This window comes from Epinephelus lanceolatus, chromosome 6 (assembly GCF_041903045.1).
Source record: "Epinephelus lanceolatus isolate andai-2023 chromosome 6, ASM4190304v1, whole genome shotgun sequence".
NCBI classification, from domain to species: domain Eukaryota; kingdom Metazoa; phylum Chordata; class Actinopteri; order Perciformes; family Serranidae; genus Epinephelus; species Epinephelus lanceolatus.
Genome location: NC_135739.1, coordinates 28,157,885 through 28,176,058, shown reverse-complemented (window position 1 = coordinate 28,176,058; position 18,174 = coordinate 28,157,885). Strand labels below are relative to the sequence as shown.

The 18,174-nt window shown below is 38.0% G+C and overlaps 2 protein-coding genes across 6 annotated transcripts in view; both read left to right on the top strand.

The window, feature by feature from the left end:
- LOC144463678 (receptor-type tyrosine-protein phosphatase C-like) overlaps positions 1-18,174 on the top strand; it is a 100,465-nt gene that overhangs the window by 73,843 nt on the left and 8,448 nt on the right. For 4 of the 5 annotated variants that reach the window (XM_078168902.1, XM_078168905.1, XM_078168907.1 and 1 more), the window contains 2 exons: positions 333-370; positions 635-2,308. In XM_078168902.1, coding sequence (XP_078025028.1) covers positions 333-370; positions 635-672 — 76 coding nt within the window. In that variant the 3' untranslated portion in view covers positions 673-2,308. Of the gene's footprint in view, positions 1-332; positions 371-634; positions 12,712-16,238; positions 16,269-16,498; positions 16,757-16,855; positions 17,093-17,185; positions 17,303-17,635; positions 17,765-17,894; positions 18,045-18,174 lie in introns of those variants that run through there. The other variant, XM_078168909.1, reaches the window with a different exon arrangement.
- On the top strand, positions 6,265-10,288 carry LOC144463745 (receptor-type tyrosine-protein phosphatase C-like). Its single transcript, XM_078169146.1, has 5 exons — positions 6,265-6,557; positions 6,663-6,723; positions 7,501-7,612; positions 9,090-9,127; positions 9,438-10,288. Exons 1-5 carry the CDS (start codon positions 6,330-6,332, stop codon positions 9,473-9,475), a joined length of 477 nt encoding a protein of 158 aa, XP_078025272.1. The 5' UTR covers positions 6,265-6,329; the 3' UTR covers positions 9,476-10,288.

The following is an 18,174-nucleotide window of genomic DNA, read 5'->3' as shown; positions in this document are numbered from 1 at the left end:
TCTTATGAACCTACTAGATGTAGCATGACCCTTCTAACCCATAACTATAAAGCTGATAACTGCTGATAATGCCCATTCAATCAAGTGATAACATTCAAAGAGGGTGGTCACATTGTCTCTGGTTTGTTTCACATCTGTTGTAGTTTAGTTTAATTTACAGTTAACAAACAGTTGTTGCAGCAGAACTCAGTGATGTTAATGGAGACAGAGGTGAACAAATGAAATATGTTAATAGTTTGTTTTCAATATTTTTTAATAGCTCAATGAATAATAACATGTTATTCTATATTAAGTTTGTTTTATGCAGCCAATCTTTACTTTTTCCTCCACAGTGATGCGAATGATGATATGGTGCTTGAATCAACAGAAGGTGAGTAGACTTTAGCGTTCTTGTTTTTTATACAATAGTCTTTGAGTAACAAACAGTAATCAATTCACTGAAAGATCGTCCATTAGAATTCTATATTTGAGCATAATAGTATTTCTGCTAACTATATATTAAATCACAACTTATAGTTTTAAAGCAACTTGACAAAATGTATTTATATACTGTAGTTTAATTATGAAGTACACTATGCAGTTTGACGAGTACAATAAATTGCACTACTTTCTTTCTTTCTTTCTGCCTCTGTAGATTACGTTAATGTTCCTCAACATGAACACCACTGTTAAGACAACGGTGAAGCAAAAAGGCCTGACGGAGCTGCCAACCAAATCATCATCACTCGTCTAACTTCGCTCTGTATATAGTATTTTATCCTGTTTACATTGGCAATAGTCTAATTAAGATTCGATACATTGATAATGCTTTGCTTGACAGAGGTACATGGTTATTTTTGTTGAATAATTATACTTTTTTTCTGTTGTTTTAATGTGCACTATGTGACAAGTGGAGCTGCCATTTCCTCTTCAAAATTTTAATCTTGGTGACATGAGATGAGATGATAAGACAAATTTGGTCAAGTTTAAGGTTATACAATTTAAAGGGATAGTGCACACAAAAATGAAAATTCAGCCATTATCTTCTCACCCATATGCCGATGGAGGTTCAGGTGAAGTTTTAGAGTCCTCACAACACTTCCGGAGATCCAAGGGGAGAGGGGGTAGCAACACAACTCCACCTAATGGAGGCTTACGGTGCCCCGGTTTCAAACATCCAAAAAACACATAATTGAAACCACAAAATATCTCCATACTGCTCGTCTGTAGTGATCCAAGTGTCCTGAAACCCCGACATAAAAAGTTGTTTGGAAAAACATCATTTGAACTCTGTTTTTAGCCTCATAGCCTGTAGCTCTAACTGCCGCTCTGTACACCGTGCTCACGTGCGCGCTTGCGTGCGAGACCAGCAAAAGCACGTGAACACACATGAACGCGGTGTCCGTGTCTCACGGTCTCACGCAAGCGCGCGCACATGAGCGCAGTGTACAGACTGCTCACATCAGTCATCACTAACTCTGGTTGAGTTTTAAAGCTCCAGGGTTGCGTTTGACTGTCTTGGTTGCAACATTACAATTGCTCTCCTCTTCCGTGTATCTAACGTTACCTTGCCAACACCTCTGTCATAGACATAATGAGGATGTAATGGAGGAGGGGGGAGTAGGCCTTTGGAGGGAGGTGGAGTTGCAGGAGGAGAGGGTTGGGACTTTGGAAGGAGGCAGGAGTTGTGGATGTTCAAATTTTGTATGCTGTGTGAAATGCAAGAAAGGTAAGAGTAGCTTTAAGACTAATAAAGTAACATTACAAAGTTTTAGATCCTGACCATAAAAGTGGCTTTGAGCATCGAATGCTAAAGTCAAAAGTGAACAAAGCGTGTGGGTCAGTGGCCGTTAAGCTATGAACAGTTAACCAAATGGTGTAACTTTAAACTGGCAGCATGTTAAAATCACACTTAGAAATGCATTTATATAGCATGGCCTTTACATTATCATAACCTGTGTGTAATTGTTCTGTTATGATCATGTCATATTGTCTTTTTTTTCTCTTTATGACCAGTTAGATAAATAAAAGTAGCAGCAGCTGTCACAGTCCTGTAGGTGCAGGCACGTAGATGTTGATAATTCCAGCAGCAGCCAAGTTTGCAGATGTGGGATTTTGTAGAGTTTTAGAGTTTGTTTTAACGTTGTTGCTTTTTGTATGTTTTTGAGGTACTGCCTTTCACATTTATATGGCCCATTATTATTGTCATTATTATCATATCACAGTTTTAAAATGGAAAATTGAGTCAGACCAGCCTCTGCTTTGTAGCCTAATTAATACTCAAAAATTAAATGCTATTTTGCTTGGGAATAAAAAAAAGATGATCACATTTAATCTTTTGTTTTGTTTGTGTGAAGTGATCACAGTTTTTTGGGAATCAACTATTCTACACAATATATACAGAAATTATTTAAATGACAAGCAAGTGTATTTCACAAATGATCATAAAAGTTTTCCTCCACATGCAGTTAAAAATTATGCCTTTTGCTGCTCAAATCTGGAGGACGCCTTGTTTATTCTATGAAGCCACCAAGCATGTCAAGTCAACACACAATTGCCAAAAAAGTAGTTCATTAAATGGCCACTTAAGGCTGGCTCCGGATTTAAACGAGTCCCCATCAACCCCTAAGTTAAAATGCCCAACTTTACAACAGAAACAACACAGCCTGGTACAAAAAATGGTTTTGGTCTCTGGAGCTACTCAAAACATTCATGACAACTGTACGGGCGGTTAATTTTTATGTGTCTCCCATTTCTTTAAAACTTGAAGTTATACATAGTTAATAGTGTGACCACTTTGAGTGACAGGCAGTATGCTAGGCGTCACCTCGGGCTCTCTGTCAGATCCACGGCTCACTTCTTCATGGCTCCACCCTCTCGTCGAAAATATGGTCACTTCTGGCTCCAAAAATCCAAGATGGCGTTGGCCAAAATGCAGAAATCTTGGCTTCAAAACAAGAGTCCACAAACCAACCATTACAGGAAAAATAGAAGCTATATGAATATACTTACCATTAAGCTGGTATCATGTGCCAGTTGTTGATCAAAATGAAAAGCCCAAACTCTTGCAGTAAATTCAGTGGGAAATGCCCACTAATATTGACACTTTGTTGGAGTGTTAATATTAGTTTGTTGGAGAGGACGCACAGGCTCAATGGGCCTTTTCAGTTTAATCCTTTCTTACAAATGACCCAACTGGTCCAGAGCTGCAGGTGTGACACTGCTGTTGCCGCGACTGGCCGGGGCTTGTTTACCTTCAACGCTGCACAGACATTTCAGCATGTCCTGTTTTATTTCTGCTTCTTCATTTCATGGCAATCAAGTGATGAGGTATGAAACTCATTAATACCTGGTAAGAGCTCCAAGCACTCACTCTAATGTTCAAAAGGAATTTCAAAGCTTTATTACATTTAGTTAGCATACAAGGCGTTTGTGATGAGGGTCTTTAATTTGAAATGAAATGTTCAGAAAACAGCCAAACTACCAAAACAATAAATATTAATTGCAATAGCTGACTTTTTGGAAAACCCCTGGACTCTTCAATACCAACTTCAGAGGGCCCGTGGAAAAGTAAACTGAGCCATGGGTAAAAGGAGAGCGCTGTCATGTGTTACATAAAGACAAAAACGCTCCCTTTCAAGAAATGGACACAATCCTTAAAGTGACTTCACTAAACCAAAAAGTTGAACAAAGAGAAAAATCATGATCTCTGTTTCTGTGCATAAATAGAAAATATAACCATTACTGCACAGAAATATATTAAGGCAACGCAACTGGACTTTGCACCACATATTGCATGTTTTTAACTAAGGTGACAGATAAAACCATGACACAAGCATTTGGTTCATTATCTTTTACATTTTTTTAACAGTTGTAACTGACCAGATGCATCAATGTAAATGTTTTTGTCAAGCCAATAAAAAAAGCATCAACACTACAAATTTCTTTCGGGAATTCTGTAGAGCATAAAACCAAATATCTAACATGTGCTTTAAATACTAAAATGTTTTGGTGCTATACTTATGCTCTTGTTGTGTGATCATAGAAATAGAGGGGGAAAACAGCACTGTGGGTGAAGATGATGATAAATTAGGTTAACTGAAATGAAAAACAAAAAAGTTTTACTGCAGGGGGGAGAAAACAAAGGTGTACAATTGCAAACAAAAATTGCAAACACTGTATTTGCAAGGCATCAAACAAATAACCACTATCAACACACTATCAAAATATTCTGTTGACCAAAACAAAATAACTTACATTTTCTTGCACCTACAAGCTTTGATTTTGTATATAACACGTTTTTAGTATTAAATGTTAAAAAAAAAAAAAAAAAGAGAAGCATGGGCATACATGTACAATAATTTCAATGAGCGGTTAACAGGCTATTTGATAATGGTCAAAGAGAACTCATAAGACACTGAAATAAAGTGTTATCGATCATTGTTTACTTCCTATACCTTTCATCTGGTATTATTGCCATTATGTAAACCAGTGGTAGTCAGTGCTGGTCATTTGTGACCCACTGGTGTAAACCTATTCACTGTAAAAAGAAAAAAAAAATACATATGTACCACTGTTTCATTCCTCCAAATGAATAAAGGGTCACTAAAACCCTACAGTATCAAATCTATAGGAACTTCTTCACTATGTAGAGTAAAACAAAATGAGTCCCATCGGTGCTTGTTTCATTTTTTTGTCTTTTTTTTCAGTACAACTCTTTGATATACTTTCCATAAAAGACACCTTAACATATATATAAACTGCTTTCTCTATGTGTGACGTTTCTCTTTGGTATCTCCACTGAGGACATAAGTTAGGTAGGCACGCTGATTTACTCATGACATGGACGGCTACACGAGGCAAGGATCTGAAAAGGTGCCTTGAAAGAGGTGAGTGCATGCAGGGGTGCGGCAACAGAACTGAAGTTACGAATAAACTTTCTGTAAAAGTTGGCAAACCCCAGGAACTGCTGTACCTTCTTCCTGCTGTCCAGACTTGGCCAATTGGCCACAGCACTGACCTTAGCCGGGTCCATTTGTACCTGGTTGGCAGTGACGATGTAGCCCAAGAAAGAGACAGTAGCTGCATGAAAGTCACATTTTTCATCTTTGATGTAAAGTTGGTTCTCCAACAGCTTCTGAAGGACTTGGCGAACATTAACTGAATGAGTCTCAGTATCTGGTGAGAAAATCAGAATATCGTCGAGGTACACAAACACAAAAACATTCAAAAACTCTCTCAAAACATCATTCACAAATGTCTGAAAAACAGCTGGATCATTGCAAAGTCCAAAAGGCATGACAAGGTACTCATAATGTCCACTAGGAGTGTTAAAACCTGTCTTTCATTCATCTCCTTCTCTAATCCTGACGAAGTGATAAGCATTTCTGAGATCTAGCTTGGTGAAGACTGTGGCTGTTTGGAGCAGTTCAAAAGCAGAGGAGATTAACGGGAGTGGGTAACGGTTCTTTACCGTTATGTCATTTAAGGGGATGTAGTCAATGCATGGCCTGAGAGAGCCATCCTTCTTACCCACAAAAACGAAGCCTGCACCAGCTGGAGAGGAGGACGGACGGATTATTCCAGCCTTCAGTGATGAGGTGATGTACTCGTCCATGGCCGCTCTCTCTGGCCCAGAGATGGAGTAGAGGCGCCCCGTGGGGATGGGCGCGCCAGGTAGCAGGTCAATGGCACAGTTGAAAGGTCGATGAGGAGGGAGTGACATGGCTTTCATCTTGTTAAAGACTTCTTTTAAGTCATGATAGCATGAGGGTACATTTGATAAGTCTGGGTAGTCAGAGTTGTTGCCTGAGCTCAGTTCAGTCACTGGAGCCTGAGAGATGTCTGTCCGTGTCACATGATTAGTTTTACATGAGTGTTCACACTCTTCTCCCCACCCCTTAATTTTGCCTGAGCGCCAATCAGTGTGAGGGTTGTGTCTTTTCAGCCATGGAAACCCCAAAATCAGCGGATGCTGTGCTGAGTCAAACAAATGAAACTGCATGATCTGTGTGGTTGTCATTTAATTTTACCTGAATAAGTTCAGTACAGTGAGTCACTTTAAACAATAAACGACCATCCAAGGCACTCGCATTAACAGGATGGATAGACATTTAGATTTAGATTTAATATTTAGATTTAATATTTAACATTTAGGTGCCACATTTAATATTTAGATTTAACTATTTAATATATTTCTAAGTTAACAAATATTGCTGTAAATGTGGTAAAAGGTGACGTTAAAAAATTCACAACACTTTTGATGCTAACTGGTGTTCAAACTGCTGTTATAGCAAACTGAAATATTCCTTTGACTGTGAGTAAGCATATTGTTGTATCTGAAGGAAAGTATGGTGTTTCTTACAGAACCAGAAGATATTCCTCATGTGGATTGGACTAATCCGGAGCATAACGTGGTCAGAGTAAGCTGTACTTATGGAAAACGCTTTAATGGACCTAAGAAGGAATACACTGCACATCTGTGTTATAATGGTGCCCCTCAGGAGGAGAAGCCTCCAGTAAAACACTGCAACTTTGAATTTAAAGATCTAAGCTACTTAACGGAATATGAAGTGGAGGTTTGTATAATCCTAATTTTTGGTTTCAGAAGATAATTTCAATTTTAATTCTCATATTTCTTCAAATGCTATAATTCCTGATGAAGGGATTTTCTGTGTTTCCAGGTGTTTGCTTTCAACGGACACCATTACAGCAACCCCACGGAAATAACTGTGACCACTTCCTGTATGTGCTGGTTTAATTACTGCCACAAATTGTTCAACTAAATCATTTGGATGCATTTTGCTTTGACAAACAGTACACAGTCACTTTTTATATATCCTAAGGCCCTGACATACCGAGCCGACGCTCAGCCGTTGGTCAATGTTGGGCTGGTGGTGAGGATCTGTGGCCCTTTGTCACTTCACCGTTGGCCCTCGTCTGCACTAGTCGGCTCTTTTCTGCAGATTCAGCATGTTAAATCTGTGTCAGTAACTGCAGAGCCCGTCGGTGAATGAAATCATTCTGATTGAGAGGAGAAGCAAAAGTGAGAAAAGTAAACAAAAAGTAAAAAGTTCAAGTCAAGAGGGAGTGATACCAAATCAAGCTTATTACATAAAGTGAAACTGTTTTTCTTTAGCCATTCATCTCTTTTGTAGCGACAGTTTGTGATGGTTTGTGTTATTGTTCACTGGTGCATGGTAAATATGTTTTGTTTTTCAACACTTAATTGTGCTCGTAATGTGCTAAATGGCTAACTAGCATCAACATGGTCTTCCAGTATCCCTTTTTGTATGACGATTACAGACGACTGCCGTCTGCTGGTGTTGAAAGTTATTTTCTCTCACACATGTGCAGAATGTACGTGCTGGTTGGCTGATGGTTTAAGGTTTGTCGACGTGAGGCAACAGAGCAGGGGGCTTTTATCACTGCTAGTTCTCTGAAGTCGGTTCGGTGTGTCTGGGCCTTTAGACATAAATGCCACAACTTTGATATTCTTCTGTTATGTCCATTATTTTACAGACAATTCTAAAGCTCTCATTGGTTGTTTGGTCGTCGTCGTCATCATTGTATCTGTGGCCTCGGCTGTGGTGGTCTACAAGATCTACATTCTGTGGCGCAAAAAGTCCAGAAAGTAAAGATCATTTCACGTCTCACCACCTTCATCACTTTGACTTTTACATCAATTTAAAATGTTATCACTTGGTTTAACGGGCCTTATCAGTGGTTATCAGTTTCACATATACCGTATGGGGCCTGAAGGAAGGGGCCTGCTACATCTAATAGATGCAGGACACTGCTATCAACCCATTAAATGGCCGTTATCAGTTGTCATTGGGAGCTGTTTCACTTTTATTAGGTTTTAGGTGCCAACACTACGTGGTGAGGTTAAGAGAAAACGTTATGATTTTGGATTAAAATAAGACTGTTACAAAACATAGTGTGATGAACTTACATAAGTCACTTAAAATAAGTCAGCGATGGCTTTTGGTTTGACACGGGACACAAACCCTGGTGTTTGTTTGACCCATCCACCACCCCGACCTCCTCCCTACACAGACTGTCTCATTCTTTATACTAACGTTACTTCACCGGACTCCTCCTTTGCTCCAGTCATAATTACTACAGCCACTGGAGGAAGCCTCCTGACAATAAACATGACCACTTATAATGTGCTGACAGCAATTTTCTGAACCTACTAGATGTAGCATGCCCCTTCTAACCCATAACTATGAAGCAAATAACCTCTGTTATACCAAGGTCTGGGTGAGTACTTGATTCTGATTGGCTGCAGGGCGTTAAAAACTAATAATGGACACACACTGGGTAGCTCAGTCTGACTATCATTCTAAATCAGTATGCTGGCTGTAGTACCAGCCTGAAATCTGACACTGTATAACACTGAGTGTAGTTAGTGCCTCATGCTCTGAACACTATAGGATGGAGAGTGAACCAAAGCAATCATCTCACATCCCATTTGCTTTTCAACAGGCCACTTCAGGCTGCGGTGAACAGTAACATTACACATGGTGTACCATTTATCGTGAAATTTGGGGACAATGACATGGCTGGATAACTATCTAGTCTTGTTGTTAAGCATACTGTTATATTATATTCACGGTTTGTCAATCATATGCAATGTTATTGACTTTAAATCCTGCTAGCATAATGTTAGCTTTCTGGCTAAGAGCTGATCCAAGGGTTTTATGAACTTAGTGGACTTCAAATATCTCCCATCGCTAAGTTGTATCTAAAGTTTGTCCTAGTAACTGCAGCAGTGAATAATGTTTCCATTGCATAAGAACCTTAAGGTATTGATTGTTCCAGGTAACAGATAAACCCTCAAGTGTTATCAGGGAAGATCAGTTATGGCTTGTGAAAAAATTAATATTTTGATTGCAAAAAGCATAAAAATATAGATAAATAGTCTTACTTTTTATTTCTTTGGTAAGTGACCATAGTATAAACGGGATAATGCCCTTCGAGGTGTCCATTATCAGGAATTCACCCCCCCACATTGGTCAAGTTTGTTAATAGCTCAGTGACTAGTATTGTTATATTCAATATAAATCTTTGTTTTATTCAACCAATCTTCACTTTTTTCTCCACAGTAATGTGAATGATGATATGATGCTTGAACAAACAGCAAGTGAGTAGCTTTCTTGTTTTTAACTCTCTGAGAGAATAACAAACAGTAATCACATTCAGCAGCTACAAAATGTTAATCATGTTTTAGCTGTTAGGTTATTACATCACTTGTTATAATGGAATACTTACACTGACTGAAATCATCCATTAGGAATTCTGTATTAGAGCACAACAGTATTTCTGCATAAAACTTTAAATCATAAAAACAAAGAAACTTTGAAAAAATATGTTTATGTAGTTCAACTATGACATGAACTGTATAGTTTGAAGAATACAACAAGTTGCACTATTTCCTTTTCTTGCCTCTGTAGTTTATGTTAATGTTCCTCAACATCAACACCACCGTTAAGACAAACGCTGATGAAGAAAGGCCTGATGGAGCTGCCAACCAAATCATCATCATTCCTCTAACTTCTGCCAGTCCATAGTAGGCCTTTTACTCTTTTTACATTGGCAATAGTCTAATTAGGATAGGATAGACTGATGATGCTTTGCTTGACAGAGGTACGACATGTTGTTAAGTGGTTATTTTTGTTGGAGTTGCCATTTTCTCGTTAAAATTTTAATCTTGGTGACATGAGATGAGATGATGAGACAAACTTGGTCAAGTTTAAGGTTACACAATTTAAGACTAATGAAATAACATTGCAAAGTTTTAGATCCCGACCATAAAAGTTGCTTTGAGTATCAAACGCTCAAGTCAAAAGTGAACAAAGCATTTGGGTCGATGGCTGTGTGAACAGTGTACATGGCTTTTACACATACATTTTACACATAACCTGTGTTTTATTGTTCTGTTATTATCATGTCATATTGTCTTTTATTATTATTTTTTTGATCAGTAAGGTAAATAAAAGTAGCAGCAGCTGTTAAGTCCTGTAGATGCACCAGCAGGCAGTTGAAGTTTTAAGTTTGCAGATGTGAGATTTTGTAGAGTTTTAGAGTCTGTTTTAGCGTTGTTGCTTTTTGTATGTGTTTTTGAGGTATTGCCTTTTATATTTATGGTGCCTATTATCATTATTATCATATCACAGTTTTTAAATGGAACATTGTATCGGACCAGCCTCTGCTTTGTACTCAAAAATAAAATACTATTTTGCTTGGGAATGTAAAAAAAATCAGGTTTAATCCTTTTTTGTTTTAGTTTTGGTTTAGGTAATCAGTTGTTGTTTTTTTAAATCAACTATTTTATCAATGCACAATAAATATGGAATTTATTTAAATAACAAGCAAATGTACTTCACAAATGATCATGCACGTTTTCCACTGCATGCAGTTGAGAAATGATGCCCTCTGATGCTCAAATCTGGAGGACACCTGGTTAATTCTATGTAGCCACCAAGCCACCAACCTGGGGGGGCTGAAGATTAAGTCAACATGCAATTGCCAAAAAATGTAGTTCATTAAATGGCCACTTAAGGCTGGCTCCAGAAGTGAAAGAAGCCTCATCAACCCCCATGTCAAAATTCCCAACTTTACAGCAGAAATAAACATGTTTACAGCCTGGTACAAAAATTGGTTTTGGTCTCTATAGGTACTTCAAACATTCAAGACAACTGTATGGGCGGTGAATTTCTATGTTACTCACCAATTTTTTTAAGACTTAAAGTTATGCATAATTAAGGGCATGACCACTTTGAGTGACAGGCTGTTTGTTAGGTGTTTGCTGGCCAAAATGCAGATCCACAAACCAATGGGTGATGTCATGATGTCTCCATCTATTCTTTTTTTTACAGTCTATGGTAGCCACAAGAAGCCCATTTATGTTAAGATGGCCTATCACTGAAAAATAATTGGAATCACATTAACTTCACTGCAGGATGTAACTTATCGAAACCTGAAATGTTTGATCTAGCATCAGTCATATTATGTTCGTCACACTCTAGAAAAAAGAGAAGCTATATAAATATACTTACCAGTAAGCTGGTATCATTTGCCAGTTGCTGATCAAAATGAAAAGTCCAAACTCTTGCAGTAAATTCAGTGGGAAATGCCTCCCTTTTCCACTAACACTAACACTAACACGTTGTTGGTGAGAGGACGCACAGGCTCAATGGACCTTTTAAGTAAAGTCCTTTCTTCCAAATGGCCCAACTGGTCCAGAGCTGCAAGTGTGACACTGCTGTTGCTGCGACTGGTCGGGCTTGGCCACCTTCAGCGTTGCTCAAAAGTTACAGCATGTCCTGTTTTATGATACTTAGCTGTTTTGTTCAGCAAGATAATCTCCACAAATGAACACCACTTTTATGATTTTTAAAGCGTAAAATGCAATCCCCAGAGGTAAAAAGCTCACATTAGGCTATAAATGGACTACACCATGGTTGAATGTCTAAAAATAGTAGGGTATTAACTGACTGACATATGTCATAGAACAAAACATTAACGTCTCTTAAGTTTATGTGAACCACAGATCTTATTTCAGGCGTCCAACAAAAACTCCATTGACTTCAAGAAGAGGGAATCGAGAGTGATGAAATGTTAACTTATTTCTGGGTTCTGGGAAATTGTGAGACTTTCTGAATACTGGGGAGTACTTGTTGAGATTATGCCCACCCATTTTTATTTTAAACAGATAATCCATCCTAATATTACATGCATTTTATACTGGATTACATTAGCTGGATTTATCAGTGTATCAGTGGATGTAGATTTGTACATGAAACACATTCAGCCAACAACAAAGGTGAACAGTTGGACAATTTGGACAAAACATATCTTTACATTTAAAATCTTGATTATATAGCTTCAAAATATACACTTAATGGCCTCTTTTCAGTTGTTTAAAACTGTCATAGAGGTGTTTACTCAAAAATTATATCATTGTTAGCAGTAGCATCCTAATTAGAGGTAGAGTTGTGCTGAACTGCAATATATTGAGAGATGTTTCTACATATGCTATTATACATAATATTCATATTCTGCTCCCCTCATTTATGTAAATGGAAATAAAGATTATTAAACATCTACTGATGCTCTGCTCAGCTGTACTGAAACATGTAACTTAAAAAAAAAATAAAATCGCAACACAAGATAAAATCAAAACACCCATTTCCTCTCTTGCTTCTCTCCACTGGAGTTATTTATCTGTCACCACTCTCTCTCCCCGCGCATTTAGCACCACAGCTGCATGAAGGGGCTGAGGTGTCCTCCGTCTCTGTCTTCTGTTTCGCTCTCTATCTGTATGCAGTCCACATCTTCTTCCTCTTCATCATCATCCATCTGATTATTACTATCTGACCTGTTGAACGTGAGCTATCTGAGGAATGAAAGGATACTGTGCGACCCATTCCTCTGTCTTGTCACGGATGTGTCCCACTGCCACACTTTCTTAACTGATTCTTAACTGGTCAAACAGCTCTTCAGACGGATGAGAAAAATGCAGAAAACCAAACCTTTTCCACAGCTAAAGTAAGGGACTAGAGTTTTGGGGTCAGTGTGCAACCGTGATTGACACAACGTGAGGTCGTGTTCGTTTTCAGACGTGCCACAGCTTCGGACAAAATCGAGTGTGCAAAGGCCTGGATATGGCAAGTGTCCATCTCAAGATCCTGCTGCTCTGGGCTGGGATCATCGCTGTGGCCAATTGTAAGTAACAATCTTCTATGTAAACATAATGGCCTTCTTAATTTTTAAAAATACTACTACTACTACTACTACTACTACTACTAATAATAATAATAATAAAGCGGTTTTTTTTACCCCTTTATCTGAAAATTTTTTTTCCATTTACCAGACAAGACATAACATTAGGCTGTCATCTTAAGGTATGAATATGTACAGAAATACATAGAAAAATGTAAGAAAAGGAACAAGAACAGAGATCACAAAACAAAACAGAAAACTACAGAACAAAAAACACTTGCATCATAGTGTATTTAAGTACCTTTAGGACGGACCACATGTAGAGATATGAGTTCGTAGTTCCAGGTCAGGTAGACTATCTACATAGTTTAGAAATGGGTTCTAGGTTTTGTAAAATCTCTTAATGGAGCCGTTGAGGATACATCTGATTTTTTCCAACTTTGATCTGTTTGATGGAGATATTACATCCTTTCATTCAAATAGATTTCAGCATCTAGCTTAAAGGAGGAAAAGGCAATGATGAATGACCAGAGAGTACTAAGTTTTAAGAAAGACCCCATGGTGACTGGGGTCAATTTACAGCTGTCACAAATAAGGCCTAAAGTTTTGGAATATTCTTGCAATTTAAGCTTAAAAGAGGTATAGCCAGTGTAGCATTTTAAACTGTATTAAGGCAAATCTTGAGCACAGAGAAGAGGTATGAACCCTAGAAAGAGCCATTATAATGAGGAGGTATTGGAAAATTAGAAACCTCTTTATGTGCAAAGTTTCTGATTTGTAAATGAAGGAAAAAAAACAATAGTAGTCAGGCCAAATTTCTGGAAAAATCTTCAAAGCTGGCAGAAGCATTATCAATATACAGGTCCCTAATGCTACGTATACTCTTGTCATACCAAATTTGGAAGCCTTTGTCTGATAAAGATGATTGTTTAACACAGATGAGTGAATACAAATGTTACAAATACCCAGGCACTTTTTTAAAATGTGTAATGATTGAGTTACAATTAGTTGTATATCTAGTTTATGTAACTATGTAAATGAATTAGCTGAAAGATTAAATGTCAAATTACGATATTCGTTAGCATACCTGCTGATGGGGAAGTCTTCACTTTTGTTTAAATTAAGTTTTTACCCTGATATTTTCCAAATTCTCCAAGAACTGACTTCAGGTACAGTCAAGGCAGCTTGATAACATATAATAATAGATCATCTGCATAAAGTGAGACAGTGTGACACTTTGCATACTGTTATTCATCTAAGAGATGTGGAAAGTGACTCTTCACCCAGGACAAAAAGTAGATGGTCTAATTTATTTCCTTGTTTGGTCTCTATCTGGAAAATAATCAGAGGATAGAAGTGGTATAAACTGAGGCAGTTGGATTGGTGTAAATAAGATTGATTAGTTAAATGAAGTAAGGACCTAATTCATACCCATTAAGTGTATGGTATATATAATTGTACCCTATCAGTAAAGTCTTTCTGGCATACTGCTTCTGGTGATAGATGTCAGATTTAGTAGAGATTACATTAAACAGCTGTCTCAAACTGAAATTGGACTGCTGTCTGCTGTGAACAAACTCAGTTTAGTTATCGGAAATAATATGAGGAAGAACAGTTCAAGGTAAAGTGCATGCATGTCTTTAAAAAAACACTTTACCATTACAGTTCCTCAAACTGATAGGTCTGTAAGACGAGCAATTGAGTGGGTCTTTTTTTAATAACAATGTAGTAGATGACTGGTGGAGTGTGGGTGGAAGAATGTTATTTTTGAGTGTTTCTATGTAAACTAAAAGGACAAGAGGGGCAACTTATTTTAACTCTGTGGGAAACTCATCGGGATCTGGGGCATCCTCCAGTGAGACATTCTGGTCTAGTAGACAGAGGAGAGTCTAACACAGCTGAATAACAGGCGACAGGTAGATTATAAAATACATGTGTTATCTGTACTTAGAAGGTGTTGTAGAATTCAATGATGAACCTTTTTTTTTGAACATCAAAAAATGTAGCTGCATTTTCTAGCTCCTTCTCCTGTACAGTGTATCATGTTAATATTTTAATACATGATTTATTACGTTCAGCACCTGTATTTTTTTCTAATTTGAAAATAAGCAGATATGAATTTACACAATATTGTATTAGGGTTGTTTCAGCACACCCGGGAGCATGTTTAACATCTACATGAGCAAACCTTTAAAGCCACAGCATTTTGTCGAGAGACTAATGTAATTTTTTCTCGTAGGGACTTACAAATTTAGCATAATATACAAGTATTACAAGTCAGCATAATGATGATCAGCATAATTTAAGATTATTTTACTCTGAGGTCACACAGACTGAATCAGTAGCTTATTTGAAGTTCTTGTGCAGCTTGTAAAATTTTGTCTTCTGCCATGACAGATTCAACACAGTCACATCAGTAGCTGTAAGTAGAGTTTGACCACTAACCACAGTTAGTATTTCCGGTATATCTAATTTACCACGGCTTAGTACTGCAGGAGGGGAACAGAAAAACTCAAAGATAGGGCAGAGTGTGTAACATGCCATCTATATCTAAATGTAGAAATATCTATATCTAAATTTCCACTCACTTTGTAAACCCTCACCTCATATTTCCCACCTGCAGCGTTCAATTCAACTGTGTCCCGTGAAGTATTCATACTCAGTTTACAGTTTTTTGGAGGAACATTAGTGTTGCATTCAGCACGATTTAGCTGATGTATGCATTACATTAGGTAAGACTACTGGCAGTTAAGTATTTCCACTTGAAGGTGCCACTCTTACAGTCACTACTGCTCCTCCTCCAAGCATCCCACCCTCAAACAGAACCAGCAATCACAAGGTTGGAATTTTCTCTTTTACAAGTCCTCTATTTGTTCTTATAGAGGACTGTGATAAGACTGAGATATTCATATAAGCATAGACAACGGTTACTAACACTCATAAAAGTTGGTCTACTGCCATGACAGATTCAACACAGTCATATTAGTAGCTGTGAGAAGGGTTTCACAAATAACCACAGTTAACATTTCCTGTTTACCTCGCCAATCCTCAGCTCAAACTGGCTCAAACATGTCTGGTTATGTATTCAGCCCTTAGTTTACAATTACTGGGAACATTAGTGTTGCCTTCAGCATGATGTACAGTAGCTAATATATGCATTATATCAGGTAAGAGTACTGACTTTCTCGCCATCTTATAGCCACTCCTGCAAACACCCCACCCTCAAACACAACCAAGCCAATAGACCCTCAGGCAAACACCACTCAAAACCACACTTCACCTCCAATCACCACGCCCAACAACACAGTGACTCCCACCACCCAAGATTGGAATTGTCTCTTTTACAAGTCCTCTATTTGTTCCTGTAGAGGACTGTGATAAGACTGTGATATTAATATAAGCACAGGCAACGGTTCATGAAATACAGACACCTGCTTTACTTGCTTTGGAAGAGTATCTTTTAGTGTTATAGTCATACAAAAAATATTTTGTCATTTCCTTTTCTAATCTAATTTTAATGTGTTCTCCAGCCACCACACAGGCCCCTCCACCTCCACAGTGTGAGTATCAGTATTATTTTTAAAGATAATAATACACGTCATCTTTACTCCTGTACTTATTAAACTGGTTTCCAGTGTTTCTCTGTGAAGATAGATTTGTACAGTGAGTGTACAAGTGTTTGGATTCACGTTCAGCATCTACATGAACAAACTGTTTGAGATTGAAAGATGTCATCAGGAGGTTTATATTAACTATGAGATTTTATAACTCTGTTCATTTTGTTTTGCAGGTTCTTACAATGTCACAACCATCACCTCTGGCTTCAGGATTGACATGATGACAAGCTCTACCCCTGGCAACTACATCATAAACATTACAGAAAAAGGCCGAAATGAACCCACTGTTCACTCCTTCAGTGGAACCTCACATGAAATCAAACACCTGAGGCCCTGTACTGAATATGAGCTCAGTGTTGCATATCGTGATGATGCTGGCAATGAAACACTCTGTACCAGCACTCAAAGTAAAATGAAGACAACTGGAATGAGTGAGTAAAAATAATTCACATTGTTGAATTTCATCTCATTTTCCTTTAATTTAAGAAATGACACAGGTTTGTGCATTTCATTTCACTTGTGTGTTTCAGGTGAAACAGACATTAAAGAAGGCAGCTGCATGCCTGGATATGTTTGTTACCAAAGTGATTGGGACATCAGCTCTTCACTGTCAACATCCAATAATATCTCAGCTGTGCCATGCAAAAGCAGCAATACAGAGCTCTGCATTAAACCTGATTACAATGACAGCTGCACTAATCTGACTACAACCTTCACTTCAGGAGACTGTGCCAACACTTTCAGCCACACCAAAAGCATCATTGTCGGTATGTACAGAGGAGTCCTCGCGTAGTTTGAACTGCATGTAGTGTATTTCTTATTTCATCATGTTGAATGTATGTGCTGTTTTCTTTATTCAGCAGATTTCTTAGATCCAAATGAAATAACTCAGAAACCTCCAACTGGACTTCCTGCAGAAATAAAAGCAGAATTACCTGAACACTGCACCGATCTCACTGTCGATTACACCTGTCAGGGTAAGTGTAAAGACTAGAGGTAAAGAGACTTTGTATGTCACCAACATTATGAATGGATTTACATGGAAGTGGATAGAGGCACATGACATTCTCACACTGTAGTCAAACAGAAATGACCATTAAAATCAGTTTAACATTAAAGTGAATCTGAATTGTCTTTTGGTGCGAGAGGAAGTCGAGGTGTTGCTTTGTGCTCTCTGTGAATCAGATCTGAGGAGAAGATTTATTCGTTTGCTTTAAATGATTTTACATTGAAATCTGACTGCTCATTGGCACCAAGAGACAAATCCAAGCTGTTGAAGAAATGCTGTCATCCTTGTGTCTCCTCAAAAGATGAACTCGGTTACATCAAGAATGTGTCTGAGCTGGAGCCCTTCACACATTACAGCTGTACTGGTCACATCAAGAACAACAATGTCCCCATTAATCGAGCCACTGATATCAAGTTCATGATCAACTGTGGTATGTTGATATTCGCTTCACCTCAGTGCAATGATAAGAACAATGAGCTTGTATCTTCAGATAATTATGGAGAACAGAACAGCTCCAGATGTTTAGTTCAGTGTTACAGATGTCTGATATCTTCCAACAGATCTTACAATAACAACACGGTCAAATGCAGCCATGACCTCCACTGATCTGACATGGACCGCGACCAGTCAGGACTGTCTAGTTCTTCCTGGTCTTCCAAAGCTTTCATATGACTGCAGTTGTGTCCCTCCTTCCAAACACAAACTCAGTGGTGAGTACATATATTTAGATTAACTGTCTTATTTTACTGATTTTACAGGAAGTCTTTGGAGATTATTTTACTGATCAGTTTATCTAAACTGTGAGACATACTGTGACATTTGAATCATCCATGGACCTAC